This window comes from Ursus americanus, chromosome 2 (assembly GCF_024610735.1).
Source record: "Ursus americanus isolate L20-20 chromosome 2, mUrsAme1.1.p, whole genome shotgun sequence".
Taxonomy (NCBI): domain Eukaryota; kingdom Metazoa; phylum Chordata; class Mammalia; order Carnivora; family Ursidae; genus Ursus; species Ursus americanus.
The window spans coordinates 44,510,776-44,529,849 of record NC_142128.1 but is presented as its reverse complement, the minus strand read 5'-3'; the positions used below and the strand labels follow the sequence as shown (position 1 = coordinate 44,529,849).

General features: G+C 43.7%; 1 protein-coding gene across 1 annotated transcript; it reads right to left on the bottom strand.

Moving 5' to 3' along the window:
- Window positions 1-12,502: 12,502 nt before the first annotated feature.
- On the bottom strand, window positions 12,503-13,432 carry LOC123783268 (olfactory receptor 10J1-like). Its single transcript, XM_045783904.2, has one exon. The coding sequence runs from the start codon at window positions 13,430-13,432 to the stop codon at window positions 12,503-12,505; it is 930 nt and encodes a 309-aa protein (XP_045639860.2).
- Window positions 13,433-19,074: the final 5,642 nt, after the last annotated feature.

Here is a 19,074-nt window from a genome sequence, read left to right as displayed (position 1 = left end):
TCTCAAACACTGACGGAGTTTCTATCCGTGCGTTGGCCTCTTCTGCCCATCTTCTATAAACAGGATCATACATTATGTGACTTGTGATTAGCTTCTTTGACTTAGTACGTGTTTCATCCATGTTGTAGCATATATCAATATTTTATTCCTTTTTATGGCTGAATAATATTCTAATATATTGATATACTGTATTTATGTATCCCTTCACCAGTTGATGGAAATTTGGGCTGTTTCTACTTTTTAGCTCTCAGGAATATAATGCAATTATGAACATTAATCTATAAATTTTTGTGTGGACACATTTTCATTTCTTTTGAACATATGCCTCAAAGTGGAATTGTTGCTAGATTCCATCTTGAGGATTTTTGTACCCAATACATCAGGAATATTGGTCTATAGATTTTCCTTTTTTTTTTTTTTCCTTTTTGTGATGCCATTGTCTGGTTTTTGTATCAGATAATAACTCATAGAATGAGTTGAAAAGCATTTCCTCCTCTTTTATGTTCTAGAAGAGTCTGTGAAGGATTGGTGTTCTTTAATGTTTTGTAGACTTCCTCAGGGAAGCCACATGGTTCTGGGCTATTCTTGGTGGGACTTCTGTCCATCACTGAGGCAACGTGTGCTTATTGTAAGTCTGTTCAGATAGATGTTCTCCGTAAGTCGGTTTTGCTAGTTTGTGACTTTCTGGGAATTGGGCCACCTCATGTACGTCACCTACCTTGTTGGCACACAGCTGTTCATACTATTCCTTTATGGTTGGTTATTTCCGTAAGGTCAAGGGCAATATCTTCTCTTTAATTCTCACTTTTAGCGAATTGTGTCCTCTTTTTCTCTTGGTCCGTGTAGCTAAAGACTTATCAACTGTTGATCATGTTAAAGAACCAACTTTTGGTTTTTTAATTTTCCTATTTATATTTCATCTCCAATTTTTAATTTTAATTTTAAATTTTTTCCCCTTCTGTTTGCTTTGAATTTGGTTTGCTCTTTTTCTAAGTTTTCAAGGTGATTCTTGGGTTAATGACTTGAGAACTTTTTTTTAATATACACATTGACATCTATAAATCTCTCTCTAAGCATTGCTTTTGCTCTATTCCGTAAGTTTGGGGATGTGTTTTCATTTTTATTCATCTTAAAGTACTTTCTATTTTTTAAAAATTTATTCTTTGATACCGTAATTATTTAGAAGTGTGTTAATATCCACATATTTGTGAATTTCCCAAATTTCCTTGTTAGTGATTTCTAATTCCACTGCTGTCAGGGAGCATACTTTGATTTCAATACCCCTAAATTTACTGAGATTTCTTAATGGTCTGACTTTCTTAACGGTCTGTCCTGAAGAATGTTCCTTGTGGACTGGACAGGAATGTATATGTTGGTAGTTTGGGTGTATGTTTTATGGATATCTGTTCATAGTGTTCACACCTGCTCCCGTGTTGATCTTATGCCTCATTGTTTTACCCATTATTGAAAACAGAGTATTAAAGGCTCCAACTATTATTATTGAATTGTGTATTTTTCTCTTCAAATCTGTCAGTTTTTCTTCGTGTATTTTGGGGCTCTGTGAGGTACATGTACAATTGATAATTGTCATTTCTTCCTGATGGATTGAACTTCTATCATTTTATTTAATAAAATGTCCCACTTTTGTAACAATTTTGGTCTTAAAGTTAATTTTGTCTAATATTAACATAGCCATTCCACATACTTTTTGGTGACTGTTTGCCTGGTGTATCTTACTCCATCTTTTGAATTTTACCCTCTTCGTGTGTTTGAATCTGTAGTCTTTGTAGACGCTGTATACTTGGATTGTATTTTCTTTTTCTGTTCTTTTTTTTTTTTTTAAAGATTTTATTTATTTATTTGACAGACAGCCAGAGAGAGAGGGAACACAAGCAGGGGGATTGGGAGAGGAAGAAGCAGGCTCCCAGCAGAGGAGCCTGATGTGGGGCTCGATCCCAGAACGCCGGGATCACGCCCTGAGCTGAAGGCAGACGCTTAACCGCTGTGCCACCCAGGCGCCCCTGGATTATATTTTCTAATCCGTTCTACCAATCTCAGTCTCTGGATTGGATTGGTTAAGTTATTTGTGTTTACTGTAGTTACTGCGCAGCTGGGAGCTACGTCTGCCGTTTTACTGTGGTTTTCTGTCTGTCCCGCGTTTCTCGTTCCTGTGGCCATCCATCACTGCTGCCTTTTCTGTTGAACAGATATGTCCTAGTGTACCTAGTGCTTCTTCCTTCCTGGATTTTTTTAGAGTCAGTTTCTTCGTGGTTGCCCTGAGGAGGATTACATTTTTTTCCCTTAGAAAAACCTAGTTCTTAGTAATATCAACTTAATTTGCATAGAAGCAAAAACTTCGCTCCAGTGTAGATTAGTCCCTCCTCTCTCCTTGTGCTGTTCTTGTTAAATTACCGCTTTGCACAAGTCCAGCTACTCGTTTTTGTAGCGATCGCTTTAGGTAGTTTAGGTCAGGGGGAGAAGAGAGTTGCAAACAAAACACATGTGTATTGTCTTCTGTATTTGCTGATATATATATATAGTTTCATTTTTTTTCCTGACTTTAGAATGCTCAAATGTCTTGTCATGAAACGATGTTTGTAGATTTCCGATAGACGCTCATAAGGAAAGGGAATTCCTTTTTAGTCTTAGCTTGGTAAGAATGTTTATGATCAGTGGATATTGGCTTTATATCATGTTTTATGTTTCTCATCTTTTGAAATCATAATTTTTTTGTTTCATTTGTTAATACAGTAAATTATGTTGATTCTTTTAATGTTGAATCATCCTTGTGTTCCTTATCTAAACCCAACTTGGACATGCTGGTTTTTTTTAACTATGAATTCTTTTAAAAAATTTTTTCATTTTGAATAATTGCCCCCATGACGTTGGTATTTAATTTTGTATTTTTAACTGCCTGTTTCTGGTTTGACAAAGTTTTTGAGGCTAGTAGCCTCATGATTTGAGTTGGGGAGATTCTCCAATTTTTATAAAACCTGAAAGACTGTGCATATCTTAAAGGTTTGGTCTCATATCTTTATCTTGAATAGGGATGATAACTACATTTAGACTGTCATTTTCATTTTTGCTCTGTTCATTTTCTAATTGTTCTCAGGACATTATTATAAATTACTATTTTTATTAAAATTGTACATTTGATCTGTTCAAATTGATCTAAAGTGTTTCATGCTGTTATAATTGTAACAGTTTTATTTGTATCCCTAGTTATGTCCTCATTCTGTTTGTGATTTTATTTAGGTGGTCCTTCTCCCATCTGTTCTCGATGGTAGCTACCAAAACTTCAATATTTTCAAGACCTCATTTATATTGTGATTTTTTACTTAACTCTTTAAGTTCTAATTAATTTTTATTTATCTTTGCATTAATTTATATATTACAAATATGTTAAAAATTTTCTTTGTATTTATCTGCATTCTTGAATTAAACACTTTTGTTTTTCTAAGCAGTGGATTTATGATTATGAATTTATCCCTAGGACTGCTTTTAATTCACTGTTCTGATTTTGCTAGTCTGCTTTTTTTTAATTTCAAATAATTTATACTTTTTAACACTTTTATTTCCTCTTTCACTTATGCTTTTTTTTTTTCAAAGTATATTTTTATATTTGCAGATGTAGGGATGGTTTCGGGAAGGGGCTGGCAAGGGAAGGTGGCCAACTTTTGTGGCTGCTTTTTAAAATTTCCTGCATGGATTGTGAAAGCCTTAGACGTGTTGAAACTCACGGAGATCTCTTTGGCGGGGAAGAGTGTGGTCGGATTTTTGTCAAAAATTGTATGAAAATAATTTGAAATTGAGTTTGTGTTTTTCTCAAACTTTGTAAACTTTTGTATTTTCTCACATTCTGTCTGCTTTACTAGTGTTTTGAAAATGTTTAATGTCTCCTCAGTGTCTTGACAACCCTGGTTTCGCCTCGTGATTTTGTTAGTGTTTGCTTGACGTATTTTGCAGCTTGGCTGTTAGGTCCATACCAGTGATGGTGGTTACACGTTATCAGTGAATTGCTCTGTTTATCAGAACTACGTTTGCCTTGTTTTTCCTTTTGGTGTCTTTTTTTCCTCTATAAATTTTAGTCCAACTGATATTTATATAGTTATTATAGGAAGCTTATTCTTTCTTATTTTGGGTTTTCCTTTTACCACGTTTCTCCTTATTTCCCCCTTTTCTCAGAACTTCATCAGTTTTTCTATGGTCTATTTTCTATGGTCTATACTGGTTTGAAAGTTCTACATTCTCTAGCTATTTACCTAATGATTTCCCTTAACTTTTAACATTTTTATTTTTTAGAAATAGTGCAGGTACAGTATAAAAATGCAAATATTTCTAAATATATGTATACATATGTTTGTTGTGTGTGGATATATACATATATGTGTGGGGAGGGTATATGTGTATATAAAAGGAAGTGATTCTCTACTCCATCCCTCCCTACCCTTTTCTTTTCTCTAGAGGCTACCTGTATTTGGGGTCTTCAGAAAAACTGAACTAATTGAATGTGTATACCTGTGTTATATATAAATATATATTATTATATATAAATATATATTTATACTATATACTTATATATATAATTAGTATAATTACATAATTATATATATGTTTGTGTGAGAGGGAGGGAGAGAGGAGATGAAGGGTTATGTTCACAGGCTGACTCCCATGATTATGAAAGTTGCCAAATCCCAAGTCTACAAGGTGGCCCAATAGGCTGGAGGCCCAGGGCAGAGCAGGGACTGTAACTCAAGTCTCAAGACCATCAGCTGCCAAGTTCCTTCCTGTTCATGCTAGGTCAGTCTTTTGTTCTATGTATACCTTCAGCTGGCCCACTCACATTACAGAGGAAATCTCTACTCAAAGCAATTGATTGTTTTAGTTTTTTTTTTAATTTATTTAAAATCCATTAATTAACATATAGTATATTATTAGCTTCAGAGGTAGAGTTTAGTGATTCGTCAGTTGTATATAACACCCAGTGCTCATTACATCATGTGCCCTCCTTAATGCCCATCACCCACTTACCGCATCCCCCGCTTACCCCACCTCTGCAACCCTCAGTTTGTTTCCTAGAGTTGAGTCTCTCGTGGTTTGTCTCCCTCTCTGATTTCATCTTATTTTTTTTCTTCCCTCCTTCTGTGTTCATCTGTTTTGTTTCTTAAATTCCACATGTGAGTGAAATCATATTTGTCTTTTTCTGATTGACCTATTTTGCTTGGCATAATACCACCAGTTCCATCCACGTCATTGAAAATAGCAAGATTTCATTCTTTTTGATGGCCGAGTAATATTCTATTATATGTATATGTGTGTACACACACACACCACATCTTCTTTATTCATCTGTTGATGGACATCTGGGTTCTTTCCGTATTTTCAAAGCCCACCGATTTAAATGTCAGTCTCCATTAAAAACACTCGCACAGGAACATCTAGATTGATACTTGACCAAATATGTGGGCAATGTGGCCCAGCCAAGTTGACACATAACATTAACCATCACACTATTCAATAATTTTACCTGTTCTCATCTTCAGTTCCTAACTCACACACTTCCCTCTTAACTCTTTCTCAAAATGTGTATATTCTAACTTTGGTCGTCATTATTTCCGGTTTCAATAATAATGATTACATGAATATTCACAGCTGAGCCATGTCATACACTATAATTACGTACTTCTTGAACAAGAAGGCTAAACGTTTTTGTTTTTATTTTTCCTCTCTATGGTCCATAATGTCAGGCATCTGTTAATTTTCCTGCCTTTTGCTTTTCACGGAGCCAGTTGTCCAAGAGCCCTCTGCCTTTCTCCAGTTTTATTCAGTTTCTTCTTAACTGATGCGAGGGCTGTAGATGTCACACTTCAGTTCCAGCCTGGGGATCCCCTTCTTTCTTTCCTCTTCTGGATCCACTATCTCCTGGATCCTTTGTCTTTCTTCATGGCGTACACCCTCATTTTAATGGCTTCCCGAGAAAGAGGATGGAGCAAAATGTTGTGATCTTACGTGTTAGAAAATGTTATTTTACTCTCACACTTGATTGATGATTTGCTGAGTTTGCAATTCTGGTTTGTGACTCTGAAATTTAGTAATGGGAAACCTCATGAAAATGGATTCAAGAGGTTTGGGCAGCGGTGTGGTCAGCCCTACCACTCCTCATTGACTTCAGGCCCAGCAGGAAGAGAGAGACTTAACCTTGAGCCTGGATACCACGCCACTACTCCAGGAGGAAGAGGAGACGCTGCTCGTCCCCCGGGCAACGGCTCAGCCAGTGAGAAGCCACCCCACTCGGAACTCCCGGTTTCCTCCAAAGAACTTCTTAGCTCAGAACAACCCCCCACCCCCCCTTTCTCCTTTGTTCCCAGACTTGCCTATGATTGTGCTGTAGCTTCTTTGTCCCCGATCGCGATTCTCTTTTAATCCCAGATAAACCCATCTTTCACTGGTAAAATAATAGGCAGTTTCTATTTTTAAGGTGAACGGGACTAATTTTCCCTTAAAAATTTTAAGCCATTACTTCCTTGTCTCGTGTAAAGTGAAGGCCATTTTGATTCTTGATCCATTCACTGCTCGCTACTACATCTGGTTTTTTATCTTGAAGTTGGTAAGGTCATCTTGTTCACGTGGTTTTTAGGAACTTCATGAAGATGCCTTTTGCATGTGTCGTGACTGCTTTGGTTGTGGGAGACCGTTGGTCTGGAAGCTCATGTCCTTTTCCTCTTTGAAATTCTCTTTTACTATTTCTTTGAAAATTTAACCCTTCCTACTTATTTTTGAAGTCTATCTAGTCAAATATTAAACATCCTCTATTTATTTTCAGTATTCGTTTGTCGGCCCCTTAGTGCACTCCTATTTGTCATTTTGTTCTGGTATTCAAGACATTTCATTAAATTTCTCCTGCAACTCTCCTATTTAATTTTTTATTTCAGGTAATGTATTTTTAATCTAAAGTTCTTTCTGCTTCTCAGTGCACGCCTTTTATATAGAACTGCTTTTATTTCACCAATACCGTGTCTTGTCATGTCCTTCTGAAAATGTTGAGTACGTATCTTTAGAAAGACTTCAATCGCCTCCCTGCACTGTATCGGATTCTTCCATGCTCTGTTGTTACCTGTTTATTAGATGGTGTCTGTTTCCATGTTATTCCCAAGTGTTTGGTGACCCTTGTCAGTCCATTTGTAATAGGACTAATGCACTAACAAGCTCTTTGGAAACTGTGTGCGTGTGAAGGGCTGGGGTATGTTCAGTGGTGGGCTTTACTTACCAGGGTGATAAAGCTGAGTGATGTGGTTGAAGCTGGCTTTCTTAAAGGAACCTTACTTTTTCAACATAGGACGTGGAACTTCCCATATCTGTTGGTCTTTGTTCATGGAATGCTAAGTTCCCCAGGGAAGGTCCTTCAGTTTCCTGAGTGGGAGCTGTAAGCCTTATCGTCAGTCTCCTGGAAGGGTTGCTGACATTCCTTTACCTCTTCCTCAGCTTTTACAAAATTACCGTAGCACACCCCCCACTCTACCTCCTCTCTGTAAGTGTCCCCAGAAAGTCGCCCTCCAGCCTTCTGTGCAGGTAGGGGAGAGGCTCTGGCTGTATAACGTCTCCCAGACGTTTTCAGTGGTGTTTTACTAAACCAATCACATGCTGGGTCCAGAAAGACTTGCTGTCTCCCTTTGCTGAGTGCTTTTGGCGTTCTGGGCGACCTCATTTGTTCTGAGTCTCTAGGTCATGCGTGTAATTTGTAGCCCACTCAAAATTCCCTTTCTGTGTTTAAGCACTGGCTATACGATCCTACTTTAAAAATGTTTCCCTGCTAGTGTTCGAGAAGGGGTGGGGCTGGGGCGTGTGGAGAGGAGAGATGCCCTATGCACTCATTGGGCCATAGTGACCCTCAGAGAAACAGAGGTTCCATTTTCTTCTTTATAATTTTCTGAAGCGTCAAAGAGTATTGTTTTGTAATCAGAAAAATGCCAGTTAACATACCACTGTTTCAGAATAAAAGAAGACAAAAACAGGTGGCCTCCTTTGCAGATGCAGATTCTGGCCAGCATGGAGGTGCTCACACGTGCAGGGTCCCCTTCCGGTGTCCAGATCTGCCCGGGTTACCCTAACTTAGAGGGCCACCCCAGGAGCACGTTGAAGTTGGACCTCTTGGTATTTAGTCAGAATCCGCTGTTTCGTTGCTGCTTTGGTCCTTAGTCTTTGCAAAGTTTATAACCGAAAATCTTGTATGTCGTTTTTGGGGGCAACTCAAGCTTGTAGGGGAACAGTGACCACACGATAGTGTGACCTGCGATCAGGCTGACGGCATCAGGAATCTGGACAAAGCTAGCCACCGGCTTTTTACAAATATTCAAATACGCATTTTCAAATACAGGTAATCATTCTGTGGCTTTAGACTGAAATAGCTTTATATGCTTTACATGTTAAAATTCAATCAGTTGAGGTATACCTTATATTACTGCAAAAGTAAAGTGCAAGAACAATCGATGATTGAAAGCTGTGAATTTGGGGGACAAATTTAAGAGTTTTAAAAAGGAAAATCATATTTCGTATAAATATCAAGAGAGTGTGTTGGTTTTTACTTTTAGAACGTTATATGTTGTAAAGCCAATAAATACTTATAAAATTTAAATATACAAAGCAGAATAACAAATATCAGAATTCTAATCTTTGCAAAATTGTCTGGTGTTCTCTATTCATAACTTTAAATAAAACAATTGTGAAGCACTGTATTTTTAGCTTTTTAATTCTTAAGGCCTGAATTTACAGCATGATTTTAATTTTGCCACCACAGTCGTATATGACAGTCTTCAGGATAAACTATTTTTAATCTATGTTAAATGAAGAAGATGAATAAAAGAACGTGTTAGAGAAAAATAAGGTGTTTCCCTCAAGATAATTTTGCTTCTCTGCCAGTCTGGTTCTCGCGTGAGAAGTGAGCCGCCCGCCTGGCATCCCGGACCTGTGACCACGGGGAAGAGTAAGCATCCCTCCTCTGAGATGTCCCGTGTTTAAATATGAATACCGAATGTCAGTAATGAAATTCTAGTGTTGTTCTTAAGTAAGATTTTAATGTCAGTAGCCCAGAAACACAGTCTGATGTTACTGGGCTCCAGCGTGAACTTCGGTGGAGTATTTCAACTTTCAAGTATTGAGTGTTTGGTCAAAGTGTGTTGTATCTGCACCCCTGTTCATTAACGTTATTTGACTAAAATGAATTAGAAGAGACTCAGGGAGCCTGGGTGGCGCAGTTGGTTGAGTGTCCGACTCTCGGTTTTGGCTCCGGTCAAGATCTCGGGGTCCTGGGATCGAGCCCTGGGTCAGGTGCTCGGTGTGGAGTCTGGATGGCATCCTCTCCCTCTCCCTCTATGCAGGTGCATATTCTCTCTCTCTTTGGTAAAATTAAAAAAAACCAGCCTGGAATGAAAAATATCAGAATGCATTGCAAGTAGTAAGAATAAATGCTGTTCTGTGAATTCTTTGTTTCGGTTTGTAGATGGATGCATGCACACTGGGTCATGTCAGAACATGCGTTTCTTACTGAGGGCCGTGGGTCATGTGAAGAATCTGAAATCCACGGAACGAGGAGGAGGGAAGGTGCTTGGTGTAGAGCAGGTGGGTGGGCAGCAAGCGCTGGAATTGCTAACAAAAGATAGTGGTGCCAAGTTCGGGGATGTTTTTTGTTTTTTGCAAGGAACTGCATGTACATGAGCTTCTGCAGTAGCGTTAGAGCTTCAGCGTATGTGGGAGAAAGGCAAGAGTCAACAACTGGTGAAATAATACGAAATGGCCGGGAGAAATTGGACAGGTAAGAACATAGGGATCATGACGATAATACGCTACCCTTCTTCACACCTTGCGGTGGTCCTCCTAGCAGCTTCTGTCTATCGTGTATTCCAGTGTAGGTGATTCTCACGACGGCCGCGCTGGAAAGGCAGAGCAGGCATGGATAACCCCATTTTGTAGAGAAGGAAGGATTCAGTTACTTCCTTGGGGATCCGCAGCTGGGAGGAAACAAAGGTGTGTCGTAAATTCAGACATCTTAGGATTTCATGGTCTTAGCAAGAGAGACCAGTTGAGAAGAGAAGAGTGGTGCCCTGGGTCTGGGGAAACCAAGCTTAACACACGCTTTCTGGTGCTTGGTGCTCCCCGAGGCGCTGTTTCAGATCCTGACCAGTGTGTCGGGAGGACCCTTCACAAGCAAACGTTACCCCCCTTCCCTCTCCTCCCCCTCCCACTCCTCCTCCCTCTCCCCTCATCCTGGGGAAAGCGAGCCCAAGGTCAGGTGCAGAAAGAAGAGGAACAGGGGCGCCTGGGTGGCACAGCGGTTAAGCGTCTGCCTTCGGCTCAGGGTGTGATCCCGGAGTTCTGGGATCGAGCCCCACATCAGGCTCCTCCGCTATGAGCCTGCTTCTTCCTCTCCCACTACCCCTGCTTGTGTTCCCTCTCTCGCTGGCTGTCTCTATCTCTGTCGAATAAATAAAAATCTTTAAAAAAAAAAAAAACAAAAAAACAGGAAGGCAGACGAGTGGCATCCCCGAGATCTCAGAGGCAGCGGCCGCCTCAGGGGATGAGGTTGAACTTGGGGTTTGGTAGATATGATTGAAAGTTTACAGAGGTGGTTTTGCTGTTTTCTTACTCTAATAAAAATGAGTATTTGTTTCATCATTTACAAAGGATTTTCATACTTCCTGTCTCATGTGTTGGTCATACACTCTGGGTATGTGTTCTGGATGAGGAAACTGAGTCTTAGGGAAGCTAAATCATTCATTCAAATGTAGATCGTAAGTTCGGCAGGGCTCAAACTGGAGTCTTTTTCTTCCGGTGCTTATGTTCCAGTTCCTTCACTCGGTGACCTACAAAACTGCTACCTGACATTTGAAGCAGTTAAGTTGGCTGATACAGATTGTCTGTTGAGAAGGTTGAACAGGGCAGCATTTTTGAAACTGGTCTAAAGTAAAATTTTTATTTGCTTAGTAAAAGTGGCTATTGACAAATGCAGGGTACTTTTGAGTTCTCTTGGCTTTCACCATGAATTTCTTTAAAAAACAAAACCAAAAACCAAAACCCATAGTTGAATCTGTAAGCATGAACTCTAATGAGCTAGTTATGAACCATCTGGACACAGCCCTGCCTTCTAAGATGGGCATACAGAGCCCCGCCCGTGAAGACCGCATCCGAGGCTGGAGCTGGGCACCTGGCCACCACATCCCTGCCCCTTTCACAGGTGCATCCATGAAGCCACCACACGGAAGGTCGCCGAAGTGACGTGTGAATGCCTGAGTGTGGCGTGGTGGGGCGTGAGGAAGTACGTGGAGTGACGCCTTCATCGGAAGGTTCGTGGGAGAGCGGCTTTGGTTTGGGTTTCAAGATGAATACCCTGCGGAGTGGCGGTGGGCAGTTTCTGTCCAGGGGTGGTAAGTGGTAGAATGGCCTGAGGACAGGAAAGGAGAAGCCACCAGCCCCTTGATGCAGTTGGGGTGGAAGGCTGTGTGAAGTGGAGGACATGCAGAGGGCAGGAGTCCTGGGAGTGGAGGTGGCCAGTGACCCATGTGCTGTTAATTCAGGGACTGGTGGGTCTTAAGCGGTTGTAGGTTGGATGGACGATTGGAGTCTGTCTTTGGTCGTTTCTAAGTCATCAGATGGCTGGCTGCGTTGTCCTTACCGTGCACGACCTCCTAACCCTCTCCCACCCATCCCTGCTGCGGACTCTCTCCTTGACTCCCCTGCCCTTGTTACTTCTTTCCACTCCATGAAAGCCTCTCCCCAGGCAAGCCCATGTCTCCTTAACGGACGAGTCACTCAGAGATTGGATCCCCGCCAATCTCGTATAGTCTCATAATAGGAACGCCAATATGATTTACCTGGTACTACAGCTTTAACTAGATAGTCAAAGGATTTGAATCACTTTCTGAAAGTGTTTCTCTGACATGATCACGGAAGCAGGTTCTATTTTTCCCTGTAGCCAACCTGGAACTTAAGTGAAAAAGATCCAGCATTCAAACCTAGTGAATTTTACAGATGCTCTGATCTCTGCTGTCCGTTTACTTATGGTATCTGGGATGCAGGGAGCTTGAATTGTCTGTGAAGGAATTACTTCAGCTAGGACTTAAACCCGTGCAAATGGGTACAGGGAAACCCGTGTCCAGAACAAGTGTTAGAGAACATATTTAAAATGTTAGCCCTGTCCCACAGTAGCCATCCCCGGTTCATCCTCCCTTCTGTCCTGATGTCATTCCACCCACACAGCCCACCCCCTCCCAGCAGTCCCTTCTGGGGGAAGTCCCCCAGCGTCCGTGTTGGCGTGTGAGGTGCAGGCTTGCCTGTGCCCTGGGCAAATGCGTCCCTTTCTCCAGTGGCCGAATCCGTAGTGCTTTTGTTCTCTTCTCACCCACCCACGGCTTAGTTGGCTCCAGAGTTTGAGCTGTAGGGACTGTGGACCCTGCTCTGCTTTCCTGCTCCAGAGAATCTTACAGGATCCTCATTGAGTGGGCCCGTCCCGTCAGGAGAGCTTCCTGCCAGTGGCCCGGAGCAGGGCCTCCTTGACCTCCTTGTTCCTCAGCGTGTATACCACAGGGTTCAGCAGGGGGGTGATGACCGTGTAGGTCACCGAGATCAGCTGATCCTGATCCCTGCTGTTCTCGGACTTGGGCTTGAGGTAGGCAATGGAGGCACAACCGTAGTGGACGACGACCACCGTGAGGTGGGAGGCGCAGGTGGCGAAGGCCTTCTTCCGGCCCTGGGCAGAGGGGATCTTGAGGATGGTGGAGATGATGAGAACGTAGGAGATGAAGACCAGCCCCATGGGCACCAGAATCAACAGCACACTGATGATGACAGTCAGGATCTCATTGGCCGTGGTGTCGACGCAGGAGAGCTTCATCACGGGTCGGATGTCACAGAAGAAGTGGGCCACCTTTGTGGCACAGAAAGGCAGCCTGAACACGGCCAGCACCTGTGTCGTGGCTACGATTAGGCCAATGCTGCAGGCCCCCCCCACCAACTGGATGCACGCCGTCTTGTTCATGAGGACTGTGTACCTCAAGGGGTTGCAGATGGCCACATAGCGGTCGTAGCCCATGGCCGTGAGCAGGAAGCAGTTGTTGATGGCCAAGGTGAGGAAGAAGAACATCTGGGTGGCGCAGCCAGCCAAGGAGATGGGCCGGCTCAGGCCCAGGAGGTTACAGAGCATCTTGGGTATAATGACCAGTGTGTACGCGGTCTCTGAAGCGGACAGCATGCTCAGGAAGAAGTACATGGGCGTGTGGAGGTGACGGTCAACACTAATGATGGTCACGATGACGACGTTGCCGGCCAGGGTGAAGACGTACAGTGCAAGGAACATGACAAACAGGATGATCTGGTGCTCACGGAAGCTGGAGAAACCCTGGAAAGTGAACTCACTCACCCAAGTGTGATTGTCTCTCTCCATTAAATCACAGGCTGTATCTAAGAAAGAAGAAAAATCCTGTAAGGAGCCTAGACGGGTGGTTTCTGTCAACTAGGCTGGGCAAGTTCTTGCGGTTAGTCTGCCTTGGGTCTCTGCTTCTCTATATTCACATTCATGTTTGTTTCTTTTGGGAATAGAGTAGAGACATGTTTTCTCACTAAGCGAAAGAATGTGGCTTTTAGAGTCGAAGGGTGCTGACTCGTCTTGAGTAAGGAATGAACAGCTCTCAGACCAGTCACCTTGTCTATGTGTGAACGTTGTGATGATGACGTCGTAGAGTTGTTCATAGGCGCACTTAAGCTTAAGACGTTTCTATCAGAATTCAAATTATTGAATACATTTGGGTTGTGTCCCGCAGGGCTCCAGGGTCTGCAGCCATCGGCTCATTCCTGGGTGGCTAGGGTTTGGGTGGAGTGCCTGCCGTGGGGCTCTACCCCCCGCATCCCCACTGCGCTTCTCCAGCTCCGTCAGTCCTGTTCCTCTCCACCCCCACCCTTCAGGCCTCTTCCTAGATAGCGGTCAGTCCTCAGAGCCACCCAGAGCCCATGATGCCCTATAGCGTCCTCCTCCTCCTGCCCCTGGCGTCCTCCTCCTCGCACAGGTAGCTAGCACAGAACTGCTTGCTGGCTCTTTTGTGTTGATAGCACCTTACACAGTACTTGTGGTTACAAAACACATTCCTACCCACTTAATGTCATTACCACCCAGTGGAGCAGGAAGAACCAGGAGTACTGCTTGTCTTCCACTATAGAAACTGTTTTGGGAATTGCCTGGGGGCAAAAATTGGCTTGAACCCAAGTCTTCTGATCCTGGGCCCGTTGTCCGTCCCTCTACCCAAAACTGCATTGGAGAGCTGCCCCCACCAGGGCTAGATTATACGGTCTCTGAGAACAGGGACCCCAGTGTGCCCACAGCAGAGTAGGGCACAAACCTCTGCTGGAGAGTCCTTACCGGTCAGCGCTCCACCATACGAACTGCCCGTTAGGAAGCAGAGTGCTGGGCACCACAGTGAGGTTTCCTTCAAAGAGGAGGCATGGTATTTTTAAACCCCATGTCCTTATCCCTGCTGTCTGTGCGTGTGACAGCAGCCAACAGCTACAGAACCAGGCTGAATTTTAACATTGAAATTATAACCCTAGAAGAAAGCATGACACTATTAACGTCTCATTGGAAAACACACCATAGTGCAGCTCTTCTCACAGACTTTACCAATTACCAGCCAACATATAATTATGGAACAGGTTAGCTACAAAAAAAAATTCAATAATAGAAACAATGGCATTGACTAAAAAGTACCTTTTGCTAGAAGTAAAGCAAATCACCCACATTGCAGAATGATTTACTAGTGGGTAAACAGCAAAGGTAAGCTTTTTGAGTGCTTTTAAAATCAATCTGCTTTTCAGAAACACACCACTTTTAATAAAGGGAATCTACAAAAGGTATAGGGGAGTGGCATAGTTATGCTTCGGCTCTTTAGAACGTGTTATGGGAAAATGAGATGTTGCAAAAAAAAAAAAAAAAAAAAAAAACCAAAAGCAACTAATGTGTAGTTTCAGGGACCGTTTCTTGACCAGGAAGGTGGTTTGGCATTGAGGTGTGCACCATGGTAAGTAAATAACCGTCGATCTGCTCCGCGAAGCTGTGTCCGCAGTGTCTGGATTATGACTTGTTCATAGAACGTGGGCCAGGAATCCTGGCTGATGAGCGCCAGAGCTCCGTTCTTTATTAGTCAAGATACTTTTCAATTCTGGGAAGTCAGGATTCCTTAGGGTCAGCAGGGCGTCTTTGAAAGTGGCATATCCAGGAGGAAAACAAATATTTCTAGACACCAGCACCCTTTTCAGTTTAACGCTTTAACAACCATAAAACCCAATTATTCGTGTTATTCCTCCTGTGACCCTTTGTAAATCACTAAGGTCTTTTTTGAAATCTCACTTACTTTTCTTCCTGCAAATCTGTGGTTCAACAGAGAAATGGAAGTAGAGATCAGAAATGTGGCCCATTGGTCACAAGTATTCACAAATCATAGTCATGAAGAAAAGGCCCCTGAATGCCATCCTTCCACCTGCCCTTGGGCCAGTCCAGGGACAGAGCTAGAAGGAAAGTCACAGGGGACTCCTTGAATACTAGATACTCTCTCCAGTTGGAGGAGGAGCTTTTTAATGCCCACAAAGGGCTCTCTGAGGACCATCTCTCAAGGTTTTTGGGAGCCCTTCCCTGAGCACCTGAAGAGCCTGGAAGGAAGCCAACAGCCAGTGCCAGGGGACCTCGTTATGTGTGGGACACATCTCCCACGTTGCCTGGGCCTGTGATTTGGGAATCTTGCAGCACTTTCACTGCAAGTAGAAACAGCAGTGGCTTATTTGTCAGGTTTTATTTTTTAAATAAATATTCTATTTTTATACAGTTGGGCCTTGGAAAACCATGGTTACAAAGCCCAAGTGAGCTCTCGCTAAGAGCCACTGCTTGGATTCCAGGAAACCATGCAGTTTTCCCTGTAGTCAAGAACCCTGCTCAGTATTAGAAGCTGTTTTTTTTCCCCCCTTGGACTGAAACAGTCAAATCTGGCTCTAGTTTTTGTCCTGTGGGATTCTGAAGCGGGAGAGCAAACCTCAGTAGACCTCTCTAGAAGGCCAGGAGACCCCTGCGAGGGTCCAAACAAACCTGAGCTGGGATTTCCTCCTCAGGGGCCATCAGGCTGGGCTTCCAGAGCCCGTCACCAGGCTGGCTGCCCTGCCCCAACCCCACACGCTTCTTTTCCCGAGAGTATCTTAGTCTCACTAGTTTTTCTTTTATATTGTTCAAAGATGAATGGAGAAATATTAAAAATGTTAAGTTTATTTGGGCAGAAATCACGTCCCGCAGCATCGAATGGGCAGGGGTTGGAAGTGCTCTCCCAGCAGGAACTTGGGGAGACTTGTCTGGAGACAAGGTGGACACAACGCGAGGGGGTGACCCAATTGGTGGTAGCCTGAAGCCTCCTTGGCTCTCTGTGATTGGTCGTCCTTAGAATTTTGATTTTGCAGCCTTGAGGTATTTACGGGCTTATATTTGGGTTCCTTTAGTAGGCACGGTACCGTTCGAGCCGCGCAGCCCTGCGGCCTCGGTGTTTGATTCATCTAACGTCTGTACCCTTATCAGCCACCTCTCCTGACCGCTCCCTTCTGCAGGGCACAGAAATGAAGTGCCTATATTCATATCTTGGTAAACCTAAGAAACTTCCCTGTTCCGTTTTTTTCCCCCCTATTCCCACTTCCTTCTCTACTGAATTTTTGGTCATTTTAAATTTAGAGAATTATAACATGGAGAGTTTACAGCAAATACAAACATGGTGATTGCTACGGGCCCTTCTCCCTATCCACTTTAGAGACCTAAGAGGAAAGACTAGCCAAACTGGAGTTTCGTAGGAGACTCAAAAATTTTTCATTCAATTGTCACTGATACAGTTGGCATCTCAACCTCTCCCCTTGTTATTTACAACCACGTGGTATCGTCATATGTGTTACAGCCTTTGCTGCTTTGGGGTCAAAGTGGGGTTGGCTTGTCCCTCACTTCTGCATCACCTTGCTGGTGTTTCCCTCTGCTCTAGTGAGAACCGCCAAATTGTCACCCCGGTTGTCCCTGGGGACCCGTATCCGATTAGAGGCATACAGAGCCTCCTCCCCCAGATGGGAAGCAATCATAAGCCTCTAGTGCCAGTGACCAGCAGGACACCTGTGTCCACACACCACCAGGGCAGGGAGAACGTCCTGCTGTTACAGTCGGAGCTCTCTGGTCCAAATTAGGCCACGTTAGAGCAGGGCGACCTGGTGACCTAATTCCCCGGTAGAGAAGGTGTCCCTTTATGTTTTGAGGGGTGAAAAAGGAAATCCAGCCGAATCCTGAGTTTCTGAATAACCTGAAAAGGAAGGAGGACCGTGGTTAGGGCTCTGCTGACGGCCGCAGGTTTCTCACGATGTGGCCGTGTAAGCACCAGGGAGTCCTGGGAACACGCGAGGTGTCTTTGCTGCAGCCTGGCCTCGGGCAGGTGCGCTTGGCCACCTCTGCGGGGGCTGGTACTGAAACTTGGACATTCTAGTCTGCAGCATCACCGAGTACCGGGACTTAGGCTGTAGGGCAGCCAAGATCCATCTCCCTGGTGGCTGGTGTCCTGTGCTTGTGGCCAGGCTGGGACCTGCTCCCATGCTCATCCGTGGATCCCAGGCTGTCACCCGAGATGCCTCCACGTGGCCCCTGCAGGTGGCCCGGGCTTCCTCCCAGCCTGGTGCTCTGGATTCCAAAGGCAAGCCCCCTGAGAGAGAGTCCACCCAAAGCAGAGGGATCCGTTGTGACCTTGCCTCAGACTTCACCACGTGGTGTTGGTCCAGACAAAGGCTGGCCTGGTCTCAGGGGCAGGGTGCAAACTTCACCCCCATGTGGGGCACAGCACGCTGTAAGGAGAGCCTGTGGAATGGGCGCTGCTGTGTCCGTTTCTAAGAAACACAGGTGGTCCTGGCAAGTGAGCAGATGACCAGTACCCTCGGCGACCAGTGGAGGTGAGTTGCCCTCAAAGGGAAACAGGAGAGAACATAAAAATCAGACTAATAATTTCAGACTTTCCTGCTTAGGTACCTACATAAACCTGATGGTTCTTTTTGAAATGCTGAAGTTCTAGGGATTCTTGGAATACAAAGGGAAAACGTGAGCCCCTCCCCCAAAGGGAGATTTTATATCTCCGCCTAATCTAACATTAGCAACTTGGGATGACATCGGTGTTAGAAAGTGTAAGATCCATGGAGGTGTTTGGTGATGACCACGAAAGGCAGACAGAAGTTCTAAGCCGCTTCGCAAAGAACGCTCCGGCTCGGCCGACAAGCCTCTGCAGCCGGCTGTTACGACGTGCCTGTAGTATAGGTTTTTGTGACCACGTGGAGACTTGGCACGCTGTGATCTTCATTTAAAGATATTTATCATTTTTAACACACTTTATGCCTAACACTATGTTTAAAATGATGTAAGTTGTGAAGCATAAGGAAATAAACATCTGGGAGCTCCTCACCCCATCTAGCTGCACTCACGCATTTCTCATCCTCCCCCTCCCCCAACGCCCAGCAGTGACTACTTTCTAATTTTGTGTTGATTTTTGTCTTATTTCATACCTTTATGACATATGTGTTTAAGCAATATGTTGTTTATTTCTATTTCGGAGCTTTATAAAAATGATATACCGTATATCGTTTTCAGGGATTTGCTTTTTAAAAACTCCAGTGTTACATTTCCAAGATCCAGAGGGAGCTGTGGTTTCGGACTTTCCGTCCTTAAGAATATTCAGATATATTTCAGATATGTTGGATTTTACAAGATTTTACCGAATTGCATTTTGAAGTGGTTGTACCAGTCTACCCTGTGACAGGCAAAGGGTACGGGCAATCCCAGCTCATCGACATCCTTGCACATGCTTAGCAGACTTCCTAATTTCCGTCACACACGTGGGTGCGAAATGGTGGTTTTAACTTAGTTTCCTGAGTCCTAATGAGGTGACCGTCTTCTCAAAGTTTATTGGCCGTGAATATTCGTTTCCCACAGAATACCCCCACTGTCACTGCCCCCCCCTTCTGGGTTGTGTTTTCCTTGTTCACTTGTAA